The sequence below is a fragment of the Parus major genome, chromosome 2 (assembly GCF_001522545.3).
Source record: "Parus major isolate Abel chromosome 2, Parus_major1.1, whole genome shotgun sequence".
NCBI classification, from domain to species: Eukaryota; Metazoa; Chordata; class Aves; order Passeriformes; family Paridae; genus Parus; species Parus major.
This window is the reverse complement of record NC_031769.1, coordinates 22,298,459-22,324,081: the sequence shown is the minus strand read 5'-3', so window position 1 is coordinate 22,324,081 and position 25,623 is coordinate 22,298,459. Positions and strand designations below refer to the sequence as shown.

General features: G+C 37.5%; 1 protein-coding gene across 6 annotated transcripts in view; it reads right to left on the bottom strand.

Annotated features, from left to right (window-relative positions):
- The window catches only part of CDK14 (cyclin dependent kinase 14), a 342,956-nt gene that overhangs the window by 128,532 nt on the left and 188,801 nt on the right, over positions 1 to 25,623 (bottom strand). For all 6 annotated transcript variants that reach the window (XM_015618267.3, XM_033511841.1, XM_015618268.3 and 3 more), the window contains one exon: positions 4,500 to 4,563. In XM_015618267.3, coding sequence (XP_015473753.1) covers positions 4,500 to 4,563 — 64 coding nt within the window. The remainder of the gene's footprint in view (positions 1 to 4,499; positions 4,564 to 25,623) is intronic.

The window sequence follows — 25,623 nt, the reverse complement described above, 5'->3', positions numbered from 1 at the left end:
CAGTTCTGCAGTGGTTTTGTCCGTCATAGACTAGTGATGTTTAAATAAATCCACAAAATGCCCATCAGTCCCTGGCAAAATCCATGTTATGCACTACTTCCTACGAAAGCTTTTTCTCACTGCTTCTTTTTGTGTTCTGCTTTCTCTTTAAGGAGAGACTCTTTCTTTTACCTCTTTTCATCCCAGCTTTAGGGATTCTCTTTTAAAAATCAGTGCTCAGCAGATGCTTCCATTGTCTCATAAAGGCACCTTTTCAGGTGTATTACTCTCTGTATTACAACATTGTGAGGCTCAGGCTCCTACACCATCAGCCCATGATTAAATATTTAATTTTCTTTCACCTTGGAACAATATTGTAAAGAAACTGATGCACAGTGAACCCAAGCATTCTCATGTTTTTTCCACCTTCCTAACAAGTTCCTTCCTCTCCTTGACCATTACCATCTCTTCATTGCCACACACAGTTCATTTATCTTCTATTGTGACCATATCTTATCTTCTCCCACTTTACTCACTGACAGTACCTCCTGATAAATCTCTACTTAACTTCCCAGGATGAAGGTTACACAGCACCAGTCCCAAACACTAACTGAGAATGTCAGAAAAGTGAAAACTTAAGTGTAGATATTTATTCAAAGGCTTCTCCTGCTCCTTTATTTGGACAGGACTCAATCCAGGAGAAATGGCTGGAGAGGGGAAATGGATAGGACTGCAGACTGAAAAAAAAAAAGGGGGAGGTTTAATAACAATGAAGAACATAATGCACAAAAAATCAGGAAGACTTGGGCACAAGACTGGCAAGGAAGCAGCTTGTTTGGAAATACTGCTTCATCTCTACTCATATAAGAAAGACATAGTTAATGTCTACTTTTTAATTCATTCCTGGAGATAGAGGCCCAGTGGTATGACTGGTGTTTGCATCTGTTTTAGCTCAGCAAATCCACATATTTCCTAAAGTATTGCAGCAAAAGAGTGAATAGTGAAAACATGTTCTCCAAATCTAGGGTATCATATTCATCACTGAAAGTGTCTCTGTCCTGTAACATGGGGCTTCTCGTGGGGGGGGAACATCAAGATTTTACTGAAACAGCAACTAGCACTTTTTCATAATTCCCTCAAACTGTTTTCCTGTTTGAGAGCAGATAATTGCTTTCACAGTGATGCAGAATGGCTGGGTTTCATTGGTGATGAAACAAATGAAATGATGATTCCTGAGTACAGGAAGACCCCACAGCATCCATAACAGCTTCAGTGTGAATCACAGAGGTAGTCCAAAGTTACTGAAATACTCCTGAAATATTTCAGGTCTCCCAATTGCATTTTTTAGATTGTCCTTAAGTAACTTACAAAGCAGGACACGTGTCCAAGTGTCTGTGCTCACAGGTGCAAACACAAACTGAGAGGAGGAGGCTGCAGCACAGAAAAAGCTCAAAGACCAGGCCAACTTTTAGATTTAAATATCTAATCTATTACTCAAAGCATTTGTAAGACAGTAAGTTATCTCAAAGCAGGCAGATAAAATACAAGTTGTTTTCTGACTTTTTAAATGGCAAATAAAACTATGACAATTTTATTTTCACTATTATATGCTGTTAAAATCACCTAAGTTAGGGCTCTAAATGACCCAGAGCCAGCCACAATTAGCTTTGGGAATGTAAATATTTTTCAGGCTCAGAAATGTTCCTACATATTAAGATGTCAGAGATCATAGTTATTAAAGCACTGGATGTTTCCCATAAAAATTAAGACCCTTGGCCACCGTAGTAGAGACTAATACCACATTTTCCAGACATGTTTCTCCTAGTAAACTGTGATTAGCTCTCTGCAGCTCAAGACTGTGCCCTATCAAATCACAGAGTGAAAATTAGTTATTGATGTCTGTATGCAAACAAGAAATACAATGAAATTCTGTTTCAACTCTCAATAACCTTCCCAAATCCACAGGCACTTAATGTGCTCAGCATTTTTAAAAATATAGTAACCATTTATCACTGACGTTTCTTTCCAAATGCTTTTGTTTTATGCTTACACAACTCAAGTTTATAGAATCAAAGTCTTTCCTGAGAGAACATTGGTGACATCCTCACCACCAATGTTCCCTGCACTTCTCAATTTAGCACAATTACTGTTAGCAGCTATTTATTTCAGTTTTAAAACTTACTAACACAAGCAAAGGACAGGAGTTACTTAACCCCATATCACACATTTAAACATAGTAATTTCACAGATCTTCAAGAATAATGGAATTGGTTCAGATTTGGCAAGACATTTCAGGATACTTCATTATTTTGCTAGAAAAAGTAACAGATTAAGTCATCTTCAACTTTCATTTTTGCTCCTAATAAGTCAGTCAGGAAAGCTAGAGTGTTACAGCAATTTCAGACCATCAGGGAGGGGAGCGTGGCTGGTTGAGCACCTGTAGAAGATGATGCAGCAACCTTACCAGAAAGCTTTTGTGCACAGAACAGCATGAAGGAAAGCACATTTCTAAGAAGTGACAGAGAACCTGGTGTCCTTGACCAAACATCTCCAACAACCCTAATGGTCTGAGCAAATAGTATTCATTCCAGCCCAGCCCATGTGCAGAGCATACTATAGGAGCTGGTACCCCAGAATGATCCCAGAGGGATGTGTTTTGCTGCTCTAACAATTCCACATTTACCAGCATCAAATTCCATTACTCAGTTTTGGAGTGTGCAAGCCAGTTTTGGTTGTCCAGTTAGATGGTGCTTTCTATTGCTGTAATTTCAAAAAACAGCAAATAAGGAACCATAAGACAAACAAAACAATCTTTTTACCAAGGTCATCAGTGATGTAGGGTACACAACACAGTATGTGTACAGAACAGGGATTTTATGTTTTGAGTGCTCCCAGACCTCCACAGTGTAAGGGAACGAAGGAGCTCAGTAGTTTGCAATAACAGGCCCTAAAAAGATTAAATGATTGCCAGCAAGAAAAGCAGTTACTCTGACTTATGAATCTACATACTTCACAGACATGGAAAGGATCTGAGAGAGCAAAGGCCATGTGCAGAAATGGAGAAAATACTGAGTAGCTGTCTTCTGTCCTGGAGGCACTTTTCCTCCTGTCCCCACTCTCCATTTATATAAATATTATGTATTCATAGCTGAAAAAATCTATAGTCTGGGATGGAGAAAATAGAGCAATTCTAACACAATGCCTATACAAAAATTAGATTTAATGAAGTGCCTACAGTGGATTTATTTCCTGATGTTCTTTTGTGGTAATAAACCTACATCCCCTGACACACTTGGAAGCCAAACTGAAAACTTAAACCTGGAAATTTCTTGGCTGCCATCTACTGTTCAAAACTTTCCTGTATCTCACAGGAAAACAAACCAACCCAAACAACAATCACTGACATCTTCAGGCTTTCTCCTCTTTACTAGTCTTGCTAAAACCAATGTTTTTGGGCTGCTTTTACAGACCACTACATTTCTGTAAGGATTTTGTATTTGCTCACTTTTCAATCAGTATCAAGAATGAGAAACACAAAAGCTTGTAAACTTAATGACACACTGTTTAAGGGAAGAACACTGTAGTATTTTTAGTAGTTCAGTGAAAGACTGCTAAATTTTCTACTAATTCACTTGAGAGCACTAGAGTGTGATTTCACTATACAGCAGTAAGTCAGCAGTGGGACAGAGACTGAAAAGCAATGTGCAAGAAAGCTGTCTGCATTCCTGTTTTTCAAGGGTTTGTGTCTCTATCAGGGTAAGCCCTACAAAATATTTCTCTCTCTCTCTCTCTCTTATTTTGAGAGCTATCTAGATCTACTTGTCATTTACAACTCCTTTGCTTCTTCTCCTGCCTGCTCATTCACTTGCTTTGCCATGTTTAAAAAAAACCTATTTCTAAGATCCCCACTCAGAAGTTCACAAGACTATATATTACAAACATAAACATGCATACATGTGCAGAAAAATGAAGATGACCACATCCTCCTAGTCTCTAGGAGACAAACTGCTTCCTCTGACAAAATGGTATCAGATGATGAAACAGTTTTTCAAGACGGTTATAAAGTATGACAACTGCAAATACAACACATATTGAAAAATTGAACCTTTGCAGAAAGATACTAATAGATGATCTAGTAATAACTTTAGCTTTCAAAGTTTCTTTTCTCAACTTTTTAATTTTCTTTAGTATTCATCAAAGTTTGGTGCACTCTGCTGGAAAAGTAATCCTGACTAGAAAATCAGCATGCTAGCAGTCTGAAAGGTACAATAAATATTCAGTGGCTGAGGAATGCAAGCAGATCAGGGCTCATACTGTAACAAACAGAAGAAAATGAAAAAGAAAGCAAAGAAATGAAACAAAAGAAAACCCACCCTGAGCACAATACAAAGTAAGCAGCTGGAGGAAGTGCATTACGGTCCACACTCTGGTCGTTTTGATCACTTGTGGTCAGGGATGTAATTATCTCTGTTGTTTACTTCCAGAGAGGGAATGTGAAGGAACTTGGTGCTTCAACCTACCTGGTTTGAAATGGGGTAAAGAGTGGACTCCAGGCCACGTATCTTCATTTGGTGTTCCAAGTACCTGTATAAAAAACAAAAACAAACCCACATTGCTTTAATGGAAAATACATAACAAGTCATAGCACTGTAGAAAGCATTTCAAATAAGCCTCTTAATTGGGGGATGGGAAGGAGGAAGAAGGTACAAAAGGTTAAATGATTCAAACATTTCCAAGGTACCAGTGGAGTCTGTAAAGCAGATGGGAGTACTGTGTTCCTGTCACACTGCTTGTTGAACCAGTAGATGTTAAAGCTACTTTTCATTCACAAGTATCAAGCTATCTGAGAGCACTGGTGCAACAGAAGCTAGATAATTGAACTCAGAAATAACTTCAATCCCTAGAAACTTAAATAAGATAAATAGATAATGAATAGATACTAGGATAGAAGATTTGCACAGATGGTAAAGAGGATGATCAAGAGTGTGACATGAACAAGAATGCACAGCAGAGAGTTGTGATTTCAATGTGGCTGCAGTACACATAAAAATAGTAAATTCTTAGGAGATACAGACTTTATTGACTTCTGCATTATGCTTTGTTTCTCTTCACTTCAACTGTCCTCCTTCTTGTAATGTGTCAGACCAACTTACAGCATCAAAGTATTTACACTTCTCACATGCATCTTATATTCTCTGTTCACATGAAAAGTTCACTCTCTGTGCCCTTGACTCAAGTAGTAATAAAGTGAGAGAACTGCTATAAGTAGTTCTCCCAAACCTTGTTTTGCTTCATAACATGTAACTGTCAATACTTGCTTTAAGTAAAGCCAGGAGGAACAATTAAATTAAAAGCTCTAGAAACACATTTTGGAACGAACTGTGGAATTTAATATTTCACTAGTAGGATCTTTCTTTTCAAAAATGTACACTCAATTTCTAACATGAATGAAAATGCTAGATTCTTTTGAATATTTTTTATAAGCTCAGGCCCTGGAATAAAAGATTGATATTCTGAGTGGAAGTAGTTCACATTACTCTGGTGCTTGTTTTGCATTATCAATGTACAGAAGCCCCTCCGAGCACTGCCCCAATCTGCACTGCAGGTCATCTGAATAAATCTTTTGGGTCTACATATCTTGAGTCCCTGTGATATTCTGTGGGCACTTATGAGCATTATAATCATCATCATAATCAGCATGAAGCAAGCCCAAAGTTAGTGTGAAAATCTTTGGTCCAAAAAACGTGAAAAGCAACATCTACTCCAAATCATTTAGAATGGAAGAGATTTATTTTAATTTTGTTTGCTGCAATATATATGTGAGTTAGGAGCATTAAAGGAAGAACACCACTCTAGAATACTTGTTTCATTTCTTAAACTATGTAAAAATTTGTTCATGTTGATAAATTCAAGCTGAAAAATTTTTAGAAGCAAGACTGGCGAGACAAAACACAAAAAGTTTTTTTTCAACTCTACCAGAAATTTATTAAATTAGGTTTAGAAATAAGCTTAAAAACTTGAGACAAAAGTGATATCTAAAATACAATATTTATATAAACATATTTTATATATTATAAAATATACAATTTTTACTTTTGATTTATGAGTCTAAAGCCTCAGATTTGTTGAGCAGTTAAAAACAGTCATATGTTTCTAATCTAGAAATATTAATGCAAAGATGCTTTTTCTCCACAATCAAATACAATAGGCAAACAGTCCAACTTGGATGTGGTATGGTCAGCAGAAGGTGAAAACAGCACTGAGGTGACAAAGGTGACAGTATCAGTGGAACTACAGAGTATACATTCACATAGTTATTTCCCAGTGCAAATTTTATTTGTAAATATTGTTTGTAGCACATCTCTTTCAGTCTTTGTAATATGCCTTAATTGGCACTTGAATAGGATAAACCTGGCCCTGCAACTCTGATTCATCACAACACCTGGGTTCATCTCATTATTGCTATTAGAGAGAGCACAGTGCTGTCATTAAACATGGAGGAAATTAGGAGACACCATCGAAACTATGCCACAAAATTCAATTTGCAAATAACTTCTACTTGCCTTCTGCGTTAATCAAGCTCCTGATGCCAAGCACCTCCTAGACCAGGAGAGGGAGCCCGTGGATCAAAAACAGATTCTTGCATCAATTTAAATTTAGAAATATGGTTCTCAACTTTGCAACCCGTCTTAGTGAATCAAAGGAATATTATCTTATTAAATAAGATATACTGGTTATTAATATATTTGTTCTGAATATTACAAAAAAAAAAAATAGCCACATTCCTCCAAAAGTGTGTTCTTATTTGCCTTTATTTTAGATGAGAAAGAGGCAGCTATGGGTCTGTACAGATGAAAATTAAAACCAGCTAACAAAATCTGTAATTTTCACTTTTTAAAGGAATCATACTTGATTCAGTGTTTCTTGTTTCACTAGTTTTCCAATCCATTTCTTTACTAATACTCAAGCACATCGGCCACCATAGTATCTAGGAGCCAGCTACAAGCAAGTTCTCTGCACTGGAGTACTCGAAGCACTTAAATTATTTATACCTTCTCTCAAGGACAGCAGTCAGGCTGAGAACAACTGAGTTTCCTAGCATATGAATGCCAACCTTTTTTAAGGTAGAGACACTTGGTAGTTCAGGCAAGGATCCAAACACTTTATTTTAATGCATGATACAAATAGTATAAAGTTCATCCTTCTTCCACATGATTTTTAGCATGTGCAATACAGAAATTCACGATATGTGACAACCAACAAACAGGGAGGAGAGGGCAGCAAACAACTGTGGCTTTGGTTAAGATGGAACAGTCACTGATCACAGGTAAGTCGATATAAACAGATTTGTAAGCATCACCTTGTAAGTGATTCTCCTAAGCAGCAATCAATCCCATTTTGATGAGTGGGATTAAGCAATCCAAAGCAACAAGTTTTGACACCTGCTATAAGCTAAGCAAAGTTGGATTCACACTTAACTCCACAGTGGAGAAAAATCTGCCTTGTTTTGCAGCTTACAAGAGAGAAATAAGGCACCAACATGGAAAAGGGAAGTGGAGAGGAAGGGAGAACCCAAGAGTCTTCTGGTTTTACTGGAATACACTGTCACTTAGCAGTAAAGACTGATTATCCAGCCCTGGACAACAGCTGAACACCAGGAGCTGTTATTTTACAGGTGACCTCCTAGCCCCAGCTTTCATGGTCCACCACTTTTCATCCCAAGCATGCCACCAGGAATTCTGCCTTCCCTACATTTCAACACTTTTTCTTTCTATTTCATGTTACAAAACCATAAAAATAATCACTGCTGTCACAGCAATCAAGCCCCAAATTAATACTGGAAATAAACTTTTATTAGCATTAAGAATTATTTGAAAAAATTGGACTAACTTGCTTTCTCTACTGATAATTTTCTTCTCAGCAAGGTAACCCTTCAGCTTGCATGGTTTAATATCCTATTTTCTTTAAAATTAATTACTAACACAAGACTAATCTACAATTCTCAAATTTGGAATGGATTTAAAATTTTCCAGGGAGCATGGTGGTTGTGGTTTCTGAAAAAAATATTTCAAAATCTGCTGGGGTTCTGCTGCTTTACACCACAGAAAACACTCTGAGTTCTTTTATTCTCTGACAAGGGATATAAAATGATGTTCTCATTTGAAACTTGCTATTAAAAATCAGGACCAGATTCTAATCCCATTTGTAGGGTGAGAAGTCTGTTTATATAAAAATAACACATTTGCAATACATCAGGGTGCTGAGGGTCAAATACCTGCCAGTTGATATCATTAGGGTTTGGCAAAAAAACAGAACCTGCTGTTCAATTCTCCATACACAAGCATGATCTAGAAAGTTTTCCTAGGAAATGCAACAAAAATGCATCAAGGGCTGCTGCATTGCCTTATTTTTTTAATATAAGAAAAATTTTGGGGTTAGCATCTGGTTTTGCAAGGACTCACCATTCCCTGGTGTACAAGGGAATAATTAGTTTACAGTGAGCTTTGCACCACTCTACCAACACAATTAGTCATGTTGTCCTGTATTCTGCCTTGAATGCAAAACCATCCCACATTACCGCCGTAGATTAGATGAGCAGCAGTGCAAATCTTTCCTAACAGCTCCTTCCCAGTTGCTGGCATAATTAATAAAGAAAAGCATTTATCCTTACAATACAAGTTTTGAATATACAAAGCTGCATATTACTGATATAACACTTTAACCCTTGTTAGAGCTGATGGTCCTCAAGAAAGGTGACGGTTTGGACTTCAACAAGACAAAGAAGCTGCAGCCTGTGGTATTACTGAGAATAGAATGAAAGACAAGACCAGAATGCAAATGAGCTGCCTTTCCTTAGACAACAGTTATGGAAATCAGGCTAAGTAATATGCAGAATTTTAATTTTTTTTAATGTTAGGTCAACTTGATAAACAAAGAAAGTCTAGTAGAAAAAGTGTCAGAAGAGGGGTTTGTTGAAAAATGCCCTGGAATTGTAACTGGGAAAAGTTACAAGTTGGATGTGAAAATGTTTTCTTATTTCATGGTTCCTTTTAAGAATGTACAAGATCTCTTCTCCAGTCTTTCTGTTTGCTGGGTAAAACATACTGCATTTAGTGAATCCTTGGCTGTGATGTACCATGGGAGACCACAGCTGTTTGAGGAACTGAACTCAATCAAAAGAGAAAGAGAATAGGAATTGCAGATGGCTTACAAATCAACAATCTCTGTTGAGTGAGATTGGGAGGTTTCAGATGTTTGGTTTTTCTACAAAAATCTGTTCTATTCCTCCAAAACATATATATCTAATGAAGATTTCATTTTAGCCAGTGTTTCCTGTTTTGTTAGAGGAAAGTACATTACTGCTTTAGATTTGCCTCTTGAGGAGCAGTGTGAGTTCCAGGGTTTTTCTGCAGCAGCTCCATCACTCTTAGAGCCACCTCTGAACACAAAATTTCTGCTCTGGAAAGGCAGTGGTGCTAAGCCATTTGTCCAGATGATCCACCTACATTCCCTTCCTGAGGAGCAGAGTCAGGTGGATCTGAACCAGATATTTCACAATCTGGAAAAAAATTCTGTGTTACGACCTAATAATGTCAGTGAGCACAAAGTACATGCAGCAGTGAACACCAAAGAATGAACTTCATCCTTCAACTTAGCATTTGGTTTTAGTCTAATAGGTTAGAAAAAGCATTAAGTAGCTATCTGTGTATTATGCATGCTGACTCAGAGTCTGCTGACTGACAACTGCAGTGAGGCTTCCTCTGACTCTCTGCTGGGCACAATGATGACAGCTGAGTGTCAAGTTTAATATCCAAAAGATTGAGTCAGAAACAGAACTGCCTCAATACCGGTCATTTCTTTCATTTCTTCACATCAGGAGTTTAGAGGTTTGCTTTTACAGTTCAGTTTCCATCAGGGCCTGTAAATCTATTTAATTGTGTAATGCACTTACAGGTTTGTTAGACAGGGGCCAAACACATTTTACCCTTGGGAATGTTGTGGAAGTTCCAGGGTTCACAGCTGCATTGAAAAAGTCATCTCATTTTTCACTAAAGAAAGAATGTCTATCAGCTGAGATGGCAAGGATATATTTATTTGGATTCATGAAAAGTAAAGACCACATGCCTATTCATTGTCCTTGAGATTTAGAATATTGAAGGCTTACTTCATTAAATGAATGGCAAAAATTATACATAGTTCCTAAACCAGGAATCTATGTCAATTCCAAGTTAAAACAACTGAAGTAAGATAGTGTAATCTAGGCAGTCTTCTCCCATGTGGAAAGCAACAAAGGCCTTGTTCAGAGCTGAAAACCATATTTTAGTATAATTATTTTTCTTAAACAGAAAACTTTCTGTTTTTTTCAGTCAACTGACATCAAAATATCCCTTTATTATTCCCAGACAGGTAAGAAATTAAAGTCCAGGAAAACAGATTAAAAATACAGAAAATGTAATGCAACAGATTAAGCATACAGAAAACATAACTTGTGTTATTCCTCTTCAGGACAAAAGTGTTAAACAAGAACACGTAATTCTTTAAAGACAAATACAGAATTTAAATTTTTATTTTTAGTTTTTTGCGTAAAACAGGTGTTGTTTTGTTTTGCTTCCTTCTGTGTAAATGCTACCAGAGTCATGAAAAAAACCCTTACAATGATTTTATATGGCAAAAGGAAAAAGAAATTCAACAGCCACCATTTTATATGCACAATGGTAATGTGCAAAAGAATATTTTTATGTGATCTGCATTAATTTAGGGAATTAAATCAGAAATATGGATTTAAGAGAAAACAAGGCTGGTTAGGAAAGAAAGAGATTGGAGTATTTATTTTGCAAGCTATTTTGTGAATGATCTAAGCAAGGTCTTTACCAAAAAGAAAAAAGAAAAAAAAAAAAAAAGAAAAATAAAGAAAAAGGGAGTTATTAAATTCTTTCATTAGTCTTATGAAGTACCTGCTTCACTAAAGGGAGAAGGCACCTCCTCACCAACTCCATAAACCTGTTCCTGCTGTAAGGAAAGGGATGCTGTTTTGTGAAAAAATTGAATTTATTGAGGCTTATTCTTTAAGGTGAAAAAAGAAGCAGCAAGAACAGAATGATGCTCAACAAAAGAATGACTCAGGCATCAAGTAGAATATCATCATTCCATTATATATGGGCAATTGAACCACTTCTTTTGAGCATAAGAAGTGATTTATTATGAAGCTGTATTCTAAAACCTTGGGGTAATGTGCTAGTATGGATGAAGGAAGCAAAACACTCCCACTAAATTCTAATAACACATATTCATTAAAAAAAAAATTAAAAAATTAACAAAATCAAGCTCAACTAACATTTTTGCTTTAGCTCTGTCAAATATGAAAAATTTGGTACTTGAAACAGTAGAGGGCCCAACTGTTCTTAACTTCCTTTCCCCATAGAGGCAAAATACAACAAAGTCTTGCCAGGAAACCTTTGTAATATGTGATTTTTTCCGTCCTTACTTTATGTATATAAACAATATTTGAATAGCTGTCTGCATTGCAAAGTTAAATTTATCCCGACACTGTTTCCATGCCATTTGCAGCACAAGAAGTAAATCCATCATCCTCCTCATGCCCATGGTAACCACAGGTACCTTTTTGAGGGACCCTGGCAGAGACAGCCCTGCAGCTGTGCCAGCATCAGGAAAGCAGCAGGGACAGGAGGGTGCCCAGGCACACCTGTCCATCCTCACAGAGCCCTGCACGGGCTGGGGACCACAGCTGGGAGGAGGAGGAGGAGCAGGAGGAGTCACTGCAGACACAGCACAAGTGAGCACACACAGAGCACCAGGACAGGATTAGATGAAATCCCCAGCCCTACAACAAAGCACCACGGGGTTTGACATGACAGCATCCTTAAATGCTCAGCCAGGGAAGAGTTTTCTTTATTCCAAAAAGTGCCTACTAAATACTTACTACACTTTGACAGGGCTGTTTCTGTCATTAGGTGAGATGACTTTTAGAAACAAATTCTGACCATAATCCAAGCTGAACTGGAATGAGCTCAAAACTAGAGTATTTACTCTGAATTTCACAATGAGAAAAAAGCAAGTGTAAAACACCTAGTACAGGACTGTGACATCCTTTTCCTACAAGGAGTCAGCACATTTCATCATAAGGTCCTATTTTAGTAGCTCACAACATTCATAGAAGTTCACATGGTGGAAGAAATTGTTTTTTGGTTTTTTTTCAGTGGTTCTTACTATAATATTTATATGAATAAGATGAATGTTAAAAAAAAAAAAAAACTGGATAAAAGGATTTCACAAATTTATTTTGAAAACAGAGGAGACTAGGCTGTAGAGACACAATCCGAAATTAGCAGCAAAAGAGGAAAAAGGAAACTCCTGACAGAGACTGCACTTTCCCTCAAACCAGTGCAACCACACAGCAATTTTGCCAAATCAAAAGATAATCTAACAATGAGGTACATGGTAAAAGGGGATTGTTTAGCTCCAAAGTGAAAAGATGGCTCCTCTGTGAGGGATGTTCCATGATGAACTCCTAAAAGCAGAACAGAGACCCTGTCCTTCCAGCTTTCCCAGCTATCTCTGCTCAGGAGTCTCCTCCCATCAGCGAACAATCCCATAATCAGAATTTAAAAATTCTGATATTAAACTAGACTTATGATCTCTAATAGCTGCTTTGGAGCTGCAGAAACTATAAAAGACCTCAATGAAACCGATTCTTAGTAAGAAAGAAATTTTGAAAGCTTATGGAGACCTCAAAGCTGTGGATCAGGAAAAGACTGAGAAAATTCATGTAGAAGACTCAAGCTGACCTCAAGAGATTTCTCTGCCCCTCTACAAGGAGAAAAGTTAGGTCTTCTGGCATTGACAGAGCTTGTGAGCTCTCAAGTAAGGTTACGAAGAGGGAATGATTTCACTGAGGAAGAGATTGGCGTTAGCACACGTGAAGAAGCAGCTGCTGCTGCTAGCTGTGCTGGAAGGTCTCTTCCTTACTGTCTGGGAACAAGCAGAATGGCTTTCTTTGCTGCAAAGATGGCAATTTTCTGCCAGAAGGACCCCATAGCTTGCAAGTCATGCTTGTTTAAATATTCTTTAAAATCTGTTCTGATTTACTCTGTTCAGATAGTGATATGCTCTGCATTTCACATTTCCTATCCTGTCTAGGTTGCAAAGCTGTTGGAACAACCCACCCAAACAGAAAGTCCTCTCCTAAACATGCTCTTTAAAGATTTATTTCTAATTTTTTTACTGAGTTCTTTTATTTAAACTGAAAAATGGGAATAAAAATAAAAGCCAAAACCTTGTGGGAGGCTTTTATGAAATGTACTTCCAGAAGCCCTGCTGTGCTGGCTCAGCAGCTAGCTCATTTGAATTCCAGGTATGCACTACACAGGGATTTTTGGAAATGCTGGCTTATCGGAAAAGCAATGCTCCCTTTGGATCATAAAGCTGGCTTTATGGCCTTTTTGAAGACCATAAAACTGGCTCAGTTAACACATATGAGTTCCTACCTAGTGTTGGAGTATCCAATCTCATTGGCACAGGCCAAGCTCTGTCATTGCATCAGGATACTTAAGCAATTAAAGCTGCCATTCAGCTGGAAAGCTTGCTTAAATAATTAACAGACCAAAATATGCATATTCCTATGAATCGCCATAAAAACAGCAAGAGAAACCTTTTTATTTAAAATAAAATTGGGTTTCTTCACTATGGTGTCATTTAACTACAACTGTTTAAACAAACCAGGACATTTGGGATCACACCCTTTCTCCCCAAGGATTTTCTCTGCACCAGGACCTGACCCACTGGTTTTTACAGGAACCAATCAAAGTTTCCCCAGAACAAACCTCCACTCTGGAGCAGTGAATGCACAATGCACTTCTCTGATACTGAAAACATTTTGTCTCTGGCCTGGTGCCCAGTCCCAACACATCAGAGCAACGATTGTGCCTCGTTATGACAACACACCAGCACTCACCACTCCTCACGCCCAAGGAACAGCATATGCACGCCACAATAGAAGCTCATGACACGTGCTGCTTTTGTGATAGAAATATACTTCCAGAGGAAAGCTGTTGTGCTAAGGCAGATAGAATACTAGAGCTGGGCTGACTGAGCTCACTGTCTGGGGAAAATAAAAAAAAAAATTAAAAAAAAGAGAAGTATCATGAAAATTCCTTTTCTCACCTAAAAACCAGGGGAGGTAACATACACTGAGACCTATATATGAAACCTGGTGCTCAGCATCATGGAACAGCATGACAGTAGAATCTGATCAGATAATCCAGAAGTTTTCCAGCTCCTTATTTTGCCAATTAAGGTCTTGATCTTGTAATAATCTCAACTTGGAATAGATTTGTGAAGCCACATGGAGCTCAGTGATGCAGTGGGTATTTTGTCAAGCTTTTTTAAGTGACAATCTACAGAAAATGAAGGCAGCCAGTCACACTGCCATTTGAAGAATGTGCAGGTTCAAATGTTACAATGTTCCTGAAACAGTGAGGGCATTAATAATGAGCTCCAATTGTGATGGGTATATAGATAGATAAGAGTACTCTTCTTGGAGGTCTAAATATCCAGCTGATTCCTACATTGAACCTTATCAGGATTCCCAAATCAAATCTCTTTTAAAAATGTCTAACCTTATCACTTAAAATCCATTTCAAGTGATACAGTTCGAAGTGTGCCTCCTACAACAAAACACAGCGTGAGGCTTGGTGTATTAACTCCAAACTTTTGCTGTTACAAAAGAAAAGAGTTTTATACTCTCCTTCTGAATCACAGGCACAGAACAAGCAAGCAGAATGAAAAATGGAATTTTTTTTTTTTCCTAAAAATGGGGGAAATGTCAGCCTATGTCTGATGGAGAGAGAGTGGCTCTAAAAGCAGCTGAGACATTTTAAGTGGGGTCAGTGCAGAATCCCAGGGAGTTCGCATTCTCATCCAGAGGATGGTAAGATCCATGCAAGGATTGGCTGAACAGAACCTGTATCCTCCAGTACAGACTAGTGAGCTAGCACACCTCACTCAGAGCACCTGGGAAATTTCCAGTGAAATCTTTGCTGAAACATCTACACATTTTCCTGACACTTTCTTTACCTATTTCCTTGCAAACCCATTAAGAGCAAGGTGTTCATTGCCCTGACACTTTGAGGTACGTGCCCAAACATTGCGATCAGAAGTGGTTTTGAAAGAGTGCAGAATGCTGAGATGATAAAATTTTCAAAAATTGGAAACTGTGATTTAAACATTTATTGCTCATTTAGCAGTTGTGGCCTTAACAAGCAGATGGCTGATAGCCTGAGAGTTTTCATTTTGCTTATTTAAATGAAGGTGAAAGCTGGTGCATCTCAACTGGAAGAGGCAGCAGCACTGCCAGCTTCAGTGAACCATCCTGTTTGTTTTGACAAACTGCACTCAGTGACTTTGCCCATGACCTCAGCTATCAAAAGCACCATGCAGGAGGGACTAGGGAGTAGTTATCTCCTGTCTCCAACTGAACTTCAATCCATCTGCAGGGCAGCTGCAGTGGCAGCTCCTGCTCTTGGCATCATTCCCTTTGGGCAAAATGGAACTACTTCCCAGGAGCTGCTGGAATTCATCCTCTCTACTCACTGGAGAAAGGAGCTGAGAGGACTCAGTATTTGTACTGCCTACAGCTCCAATATGAATTGAGGGGCATGCACTGAAATAATTAGTGAAGTGTGAGTGAATTACAGCAAATTCTCAAATGATTTGAGCTACTTAACACCTGTATGTCATGCTCCACTTTTTTTTCAGAAAAACAGAATAAAAAACAATCCAGAGGGGAAATGTATAACTAAGTAAATAGGATACACAAATTTAAAAAAGAAAATTTGCATAGATACATGACAATGGGTTTCAGTACCACTGGTAGTCATTAATGAGAGAGAGGAGGGGAAAGACTGGAGTATCTTCTGTCCCCATTAAAAGCCACAGAAATGAATGGCCTGAAATACTGATGACATGAAGGCTGAAAAATGATGGGACATCAGATACAAGAACCATAAAATGACAGTTTTAATCTTTAACATGAGCAACTCTGCTATTACAAGGTGTTTTGGAGGTAAATTTTAAAGATCTCACTGAAATAGAAGAAAAGGAGATGTTATACCAATGAAACATAGACAATCAACTACACAAGTTATCAGAGAGAAAAATCAACCTCTCAACACTGTAAGCACAGCTGATCTCTTGGACTATGTGAGGAATGCACACGAGCAGCACAATGTTATCATTAAGCTATTTAAAAGGCTATCTAAAAGGCAACAAAACCATGAGGACATTAGCAAGAAGATACTATAAAGCAGAAGTGGTAGGAAGCTGCACTGAAAGTACATTTTACTGAAAGCAAATGAAGCCCAATGAGGGGATGACTTTATTAACAAACAGGTGTTTCACTACCCTTAGTTGTCAGCTACATTTGCTGGTCTGAATTTTTTTTTATAGAATAGGGTATTGCAGAGTTTTCATGAAAAGACCAATTAAACAAACAAAAGATGATTTTCCCTGGCTGCAGCTTGAACTGCTTTGAACTGCTCTGAACTGCTGAGCATCTGATAAAGTGATCTGATAAAGTGAGTTCAGCAGGGCCTCACCCCCACCCCTCCCTTTCCAAGAGGAAGGAGCAATACTAACATGCTCTAACATGCTGGCTCCGCAGCACAGCAGTGTCATCAACCAAATATCTCAGCCATCAGACCAGAGCAGATTATACCAAAATGAACAGGATCCCAAATATCCAAATTATTAAGGCCTCTTTTTAAGTAATTGGGGCAATATGTTTTGTGGATGCACATGCAGATGAGACATGAAGGATACTGAAAGGATTAGGGATCCTGAAGGATACTGAAAAGATAAAATCCTTGGCTGCCTTTCCCTCTGATTTTATGTACTTTTGTTTCTCTTATGAGAAAAGCACAATTACCAGCTATTGTAAAATATTCAGGATACGTAGGTTAAACATGCATATATAGTCTGTTCTAAGATGAAAATGAGTTATAATTCAAATAACACCATTCTGGAAAAGAAAAATAAATAAATTTAAGATATTTCAAAATATCTGTGAAAAGAAGTAGGCATTATTCTAAAGTAATAAATCCCCCTTTATAATGTAATAAAGTTTAATCAAATTGAAAGCTTACAAAGTCAACTGATTTGTCATCTATCAAAAGATACAGAAATCCAATTGTAATCTTCCAGTGCTCTAAGTCAGATGCTAAAAATCTTCCTTGATTTGCACTCACCAAAGGGTAATCATATTTATGTGAGAACATACCTACTGTACCACACTACACTCATTCTCTGTTAAGTATTTACTTTATGCTGTTCTGCTCCATCACCAACAGGTCTGAGAGTTTGCACCGCAGCCATTTGTGTCCTGCTCTGCCCTGAAAAAGCACTGTGAATAATTCTCACTGTGGTCTCACAAAATATATTGTTAGCTTCCTGTCATGTACTTGGAAGCAGACCTCAATTGCCAGAAATCCAGCTATGCAGCAATACACATGCACACTCTAAAGACAAACAGCAAACACAGGACATTTTTCTTCCTGCAACTGAGAGCTGGAGAATCCTGGTCTGCTTTAGCCTCCAAGTCTCTCTAAACTGAGAGCTTAGAAGACTGGGGAAGGAAGAACCAAAGCACCAGAATAAAACATAATACTGCAGAACTCATAACCTGCTCTGTTTATTTCACACTCAGTTGAGAATACTACTGCATTAAGATTGTAATCAGGTAATTCTCCTACTCTCAGTATCTTATGCGTCCTTTTTTTTTTACTTTTTTTATGTAGCAGAATATGTTTCATTTCTATAGCCTTTTTTCTTTCCTTTTCCTACTTATAAATACTGATTTTGTCAGCATTTTCTTTTTTCTGAACAAGTCTCATAAGAAATGGCAACAACACACAAATAGTGGACACACAGAAATTTTGTGACAGCATTTTTACATGTATTATTAAAACTTGGACAAGGTTATACAAAATTTTCAACATATGAAAATTTTATGCCTAAGTTATTCAACCATAGCCATTTAATGAGCTAGAAAAGCAGCTGTCCTAATCAAGGTGTATTAATGTTTGGCCTGTGAAAACTTGAAGCCTCTTGAAATCAGTAAGCTTATATCAAGATTTACATTTAGCTCACTAAGGATCAGCAGCTTGTAAAAACGATAGTTGAAGACAATCTCAAGGCAAGTGCTCAGCATCTTGCTAAATCAATACCTAGTCTACTATTAGCACTGATTATGGAAACACTAAAATAGGTATTAAAGTCTAAATTCAGATTAGGCTTACTGCAAATGGTACCTCAAAGCATGTGCATGGGCTGAACGGGAAGTTTCCCCCAAACACCATGACAGAGAGAGCTATTTACTTTTACTAGTTATAAGGAGAACAGAAGAAATCAACTATTATTCTTGAAGTCTTTTAAGAAACATGTGCAGACAGGCAAGACATATCAATCTTATATTCCCATCTCCAAAATCATCATCTAAAACAGCCTCACATTGATTTTTAGACATTTTCAACCTTAAGGATGTTTCAGCTTTTGCTACAGATCATAAACAACAATTCTGGCCATCAAGATGCTATAGAGAAAACTCTCTTTCGACAAGCAATGTGCAATTCAGACACAAGTAAAAGAAGAAAGGGAAAAGGGAAGATTCAAGTGCAATGAGCATTGTTTCTTCACTTATGAAAGAGAAAGCAATGCTACAATTTGATGCTTGATCATTTATTATCTCCCCTAGCAAATAAAGCCAGTATACCAGAGTAAGTTTTTTGAATATGTCTATGTTTTTATAGCACAATATTATCTTGTAAAATAAATTTTTGGATAGCAGACCAACACTTCTGCTCAGCATGGCCTTCAGCTCCCACAAATGCACAAATTGCTTGCAACTGCTTTTCTGTCCAGTGTCACCTGCATGCAAAAATGTTTGCAATTACAGCTTCATAACATATGTGAACACAACCTGCACAGAGAGGGATTTTACATGGCAAAGAAGATATTTCTGTGCTGTAAGGGGCCAAGAAGGAAGGTGCCTGTGAAGATGTAAATCAGTGCACGGATTTACACCAGGTACTGATTTGCTCCAGCTGAGTCTCATCACATTTTTTTTCAATGTATTGTCTGTAAATACCCTTTCAAAGGCTAGAGGCAAGTATGGAAAAGAAACAATGCCTCCTTATAATTATAGCCCATTTCTCATTCAGCAACTGAAATATGGCAGAAAGTAAACATTCTGATTCCAAAGAAAACCACGAAGCCATTGTTTTCCACTGAACCATGTCTTAATTTGTTTTCTTTTTCTGATAGCCAATTACTCCTCATGTTTTGCACTACCAAGCTGATAATAACCCACACTCTTGCAGTGCCAGCCCAGCCACACTCAGGGTTTTGCTCAGAATTAGCAGGTTGGATAGGAACATTTTGGAAGCAGATGACACCTATGTGCATGAGGTTGTGTGTCTGGCTGGCCTGAAATCCAGCCAATCTCAAAACAAAAAGATGGGGTTATACTTTAATTTATTATTTCCTCTCCTTCTCCTCCCTCCTGCTACCAGCTGGTAGGTCCCCTGGAAAGTGTCCAGAATACACTGGCGGGTATTTTTATGACTTTAAACATGGATAAATGTGAGATTGCGTGTCCCAATTTCTAAAAGAAATGTTAACAGAGTGTGAGAGACATATTTTTTAAAGTCTCCTTTCCTAACACACATAGGCAAAGCTCCTCTAGAAATTGTCCTACATTTTCACAAGACTGCTGTTTTTAAATCTTAGGCCAGGTCTGTTTGCCCAGTACCATATGGGTTTAATGGCATAAGGAAAAGAACAGCACAGACTACTGATTCTCAGACGTGGTAAGGATGGGAGTTCTTCATGACAAGTGAATGTAAAATAGCAGAATTTACCTTGTGCCCTGTTCTATGGGAAGAAGTCTTCTCACACAGTAATACACAAAACAATATAGTGCCATTGGAGAACAAAAGCTGAGCTGAAACTCCATAAAAAGTAATTAAAAAAAATACCAGAATCCTTTACAAAGCATGAACACATAGAAGATTTACTTTGTTTTTTAAAGTTAATTTTGAAGGTAAATTTTGCTCATACACGTTGAGCTTAGAATTACCTTCATTTGAAATTTGGCATAAGACATAAAGTCCAGAATGGAACCTTGTAGAAGTGGTATCTGCAAAACCTGCAGGCAACTACAGTAAAATACTAAGTGCTAACAACTTCAAAGAGAAGACCCACAGGTATAGAAGCTTGCTATTTATGTAATTAATTTTCAGTGGTGCTGAAAAGAAGTGAAATATTTTGCATATTGTTGTTATAAAGCAAAGCAGAGGTAGATTTATTAGCACAATTGCAATTCTCTACTTACATATTGTGTTATAGAAGATAGAACTCAATAGTCACGTTTCAAATTAATTAGTTTCCAAAACCCCCCTCATTTTCCTCATGAAGTCATGGGTGGGAAGCAAATGGAAAGGTTTGGGAGGAAAACACAAACTTTACCTCTAAGCGAGAACTATTTATATTACAATAGATTCATCCATCCAGAAGAATAGATGGCACCACAGACACCATGCCTACACAAAATAAAATTTCACCTCATGTTCAGCCTCACAATTACATGTATTCCATCAGAGATAAATGACCTGTGTTTTAGAGCCAAAGTGTTTACTGAGTGAAAGAAAAACATATTTTAAATAATGAAACAGGGAAAAAAAGACCAGCAAATTTGACTAAGTACCTGATTACACAGATGGACTTCAAAATCCAATGGTTTAAAGTACTCCTCCCTTGGGTTTAGCATTGCTAGCTTCCCAGAAGAGGCTATTAATACAATGTACCAGAAAGCACATTTTCTCTTGGTCCATCATAAGCTTAAAAGCTCTAAAAAGGTATTATTCCAGGCTTCAGAGGATGTCAGTGACATGAAACAAACCTTCTGGTACAGAACCAGGGAGAAAACTTCGCAGCTTCACAAATGCCTGCTAACATCAGTCGTGGAGGAAACAGTACTAGCCTGCATTACAAGACACTTCAGGGTTGGAGTCCTATATTACAAGTATGTGTGCATATATGTATAAAAAAAAAGCCTATTAAATATTCAATAATGGGAGAAACACTTCCATTCCCATTGAAATTAAAATGTCATTTCCCATAGCTATCTGAAATGGCCAACTCTTGTGAATTTTGCTGCTCAGCTCCATGTGGCATAGAAAGCTGCCATTTCTGGTGTTACCCTTTGGCAGATCAGGCTGCTGGGCTCCATGCATATTGCTCTCTTTTAATTACTTTTTAATACCGTGTATTATGCTACCCAACAGAGCAATAGCATCCAAAATCAGAGAGGAATCCTCAGCTTGTTCAGTATGTGTGTGTCAGGAAAGACAGAAGCTTCTGGCTGCCATTTCCCTCTCCTGCTGTGACACCCTACCTGCAGTGTGATGCTCCTGTGGTGCCATCTGCAGCCATGTTTGCAGAGAGAATGCTCATTTTCAGATAAACCAGCATTTAAATGCCACTGTCCTACCTGTGCAGAGAGCTACAAAGTAGCAGGAGAACTCTTTGTACATTATTCTTGCAGTAGAATCTAATTTGCAGTGTAGTTGGCACCAAGGCTAAAGTTCAAGCAATGCACAGATTATTCCCTTATCAGGAAGGCTTCAGAGCCTGGGAGGAAAATTCACTTTGATCAATTGTGGCTCTCAGAAAGCTCACATAAGATGGAAAACACAGAAATACCTTCCCACTTAAAAAAAAAATAATCTCTGCAGAATTAAAATTTAGCTAACACAAAAGATTAAGCTCTGATCGGTTTTGAATCTGTTAAGAACAGCAAGTATAAAAGCACATGCTTGTATAAAAATCAGAGCTGTTAAACCAAGTTGCTGTCTCCAGTGTGGCATGCACAAGCATACTGCAGGCTGCTCAGTGTAATCAGCTTCAACACTCATCTAATTCATACTGATCATCACCAGATCCAAGGAGCTGTCAATTTTCCATGGTACAGGGCTAGCTTGAAGGCATTTGGTGCAGCTTGAACTTCTAGACATGATTAAATTTTGTATTTACAATGGCACATTCTCCTTGATCTGAAAACCTCAAAGTTTGCATCTAGAGATGTGTACGCTAACAAATGATCAACAGGAATAATCTACTGATAAAGACCTTAGCTACTTCTTATCAAGCCAAATTATATTTCCTGATTTTGTGTAATTTTATTTTGATTCAACAGATTGCCTCACATATTTTTCCTATTCTCACAGAAATTTGGGAGCTTTACCACTCAATGTGCACTTTATCAAAGTTTCATCCTGTGCTGTGCACATATTGCAAGACTACATAGAAATGCTAAGATTACCACTTCATGTCTTCAGTCCATCAGACTTAGCACCTTGCAACAAAAACCCAAGCTTCCTGTCTCAGAGAATGGCAAAGAAGAAAGTTTGCTGGAAATGATGACACACCATTAGTTTAATACTCTGAGGCAAGACTTGTTAGCTCTTACAGGCTGTAATTACAAAAGCCAGCAACAGAGCAAGAGGAAATGGCCTCAAGCTGCACCCAGGGAGGTTCAGGCTGGATATCAGGAAGAATTTCTTCACTGAAATGGTTGTCAAGCACTGAAACTGGCTATCCAGGGAGGTGGTGGAGTTACCATCCCTGGAGGGGTTCAGAAAATGGCTGGACATGGCATTTAGTGTCATTTATCTGACAAGGTGGTATTCAGTCAAAGGTTAGACTCAGTGATTTTATGATTTAATTCTGATACTACACTTTCCTCACTTATTTTCTATGATGAATTACTATGCAGAAAGCAACCTCAGTTTCAACATGCAGGAAAAAAGCAGGAGCAAAAATGTAATAGTATAGTGATTGAACCAAAACACCTCTGCATTAATGCACTTATTCACTGTTAAACCTCTTTGAAAAAGCAACCTACTTATACGTGTGATTCCCATTTCATTTGGTAAGTACAGTTTTTTAAAAAGAACTTATCAATACTTTTAATTTTAGGCAGAAAAAAAGAATTCATATGATCAGATTCAAATTGTGACAATAACAACTTGCAGCTGCTTATTCATCAGAATGTCTAAGGGCTGGTCTGATTCTGAGAACAGATCCTGTGTATAAACCCTCGCTATTTTATTGAGGCCTGTGGTTGTAATAGAACCTGAGTATGCTTATTAAAAACAGCTGCTGTAACAGAAATAGAGAATCAGTGTATATTACCATTTAAAAACCCACAAATTGAATCAATAGAAGTCAGGAGAGACAAGCTTAAAGAGAAAAGTCCTTAAACAAAACTGAAAGATCAATCACTGTTCTTAATCTGCTGTACACAATCATTTAATAAGGCTGTTATGAAACATAAATAAACATCATTCATAATGAGGAAGAAACATATGTGGTGTGCTGTTTTGCATCTATTTTTGCTATGTAGATATGTGAAGAAGGCCAGCAGTAGAGATACACAAAAACATTTAGCTAATCTCTCTGCCTAAACTTGATAATTGCTAAAACAATGTACATAAAATGTGTTTTAATTTCATTTACATAATAATGGTCACTAAACAATAGGAAATCAAACAGCCATTTAAGATTTTTAAACTGCTATCCACATCAAATTTTATTCTCTTCTCTTGGCTACTATTTCTTACAATTTTCTGGTTTCCTACTACAATGTAACCAATTTCCTCAGAGCTGTAACCTGGCTCTTTACAGACTAAGGACACGTAGCAGCAACAGATATGATGAAGATTAATATTCCTTTTTGTTGCAAGTTGTGTACAAGGTGTGAACAGAAGCATTACTAGATCAGAGTGACAGTGGACTTCAATTTCAGAAGAGAAACCCCAGTTATAAGAAAACTGTCACTGGTGAATGCTGAAAACATGAACTGTGGGAACCCTTTCTGCAAAAGTTAGTTCTTTTATTGGCTGATCACTTTCATTCACAGCCATGTAAGTGCTCACTGTGTGGGAGTTAATCATATTAGTTATCTGGTTAAAAACCTGATTCATTTTGTCCTTCAGTGCTATTAACTACCCTGCTATATATGATTCACTGGAGAATTAATGAATTTAATCCCTCTGTTCAAATACAAAACCAAACAAGAATAACCCTCTGGTTTATAACTTTTAAACAGATAACTTAAAGCCTTAATGAAGCTTAGAGTACATTAGGAAGGCACCCACTGAAACTATTTAGCTAATGGTAACTAGACACTACCATTAGAAAGCCTAATTAATTGTGATTTAAAATTAACTCTGATTTGAAATGGACCATTAAACATCCAGACCAAAATTTTATCTATTTATTTGATGGTTTGCAAAAGATCAAATTAAAGGAGTGTCAATAAATTATCCCTAGTTACTTCAACACTGTTCTCAGTATTTGCAACTGCAGTTTAAAAACAAAATTTAAAATAATTGGCAGGCCTCAAATCTCATCTTAGATTGCATTTATCTTGGCATTTTAACACGCATATAGTTGTGAGGATAGGGAAAAAAATAGAAGTATATAAAAGATTTAAAGAAGGCATGCAAAGATAGATTTATATGATAGACTTATCACTACTATTTTTTGCACTGTATCTTACAATCTCATATGATAAATTGCAAATAAGGCCCTGCTAAAGGAAGCACCCAATTTCTGCTGTTACAAGTGCCCTTAATTTCAACAACAAAAACAGTCAAACTTTTACTGCAATAAATGAGATGACGTCCCAAAGAGGAAATAATTATTTCAAAACTTCATGTTCTATAAATAAGGAGAAAATTTCAAATTAATAAATGAAAAGTATAATAAGCTTAAAAAGCAAACCCCAGAAACTGGCTCAGAAGTTGCTAGCTTAAAATACACAAACTGGCAAACAAACAAAGCAATGAGACACGTCACAGGAACTGCTCAGAACTGCTGCTCCCAGTCTGTGTTGCAGCACAGCTATTCTTTCACAGCACAGAATTTTCAGGGTATTAGCCAACAGGGCAGGAAAACCAAATATTTTACAGAAAATGAGTTATATTTATATCACAATCAAGTAAGGCCTTGTTTTAGAAAGATGTATTTTATGAGTCATTCTTAAAAGCATTTGCTAAATTCCCTGATGTCCCAACGAAAGAGACATAGTGCAAGCAAGTCTGAATAAAGTGAAGAATGTAAATTTTTTAAACGTATTATGAAAGACTTTTTCTTATCTCCCCATGGACCAAAAAAGAATACCAAATGAATACTCTGCATTTGAAATAAATGAATAGTGACAAAATTACCTTTGAAAGCAAGGGTTTGCTCCTGTTTCCCTTCTAAATTGATGGTCAGAAGCAATCCAGAGATTGTTAGGGTAAGACACTGCTCCTGTGGTACCTTCCCCAGTGACCACCCAAAGTACCAAGATCCACTCTGGCTCATCTGGATGAGCAGTGGATCCCTGAACAAACCCACTCCACAACAGCACAGCTCCCAGGAGGCAGCAGAGTAGATACAAACCTTTACTGGGAGTCAAGAAAAGTTGTTCCTGAACCTTTTGTAAGGGATCTGCCAAACTCAGAGCACAATAGAAGAAAGTGCAAATGAAAATAAAATCCCAAGCAAACAAACAAAAATCACAAC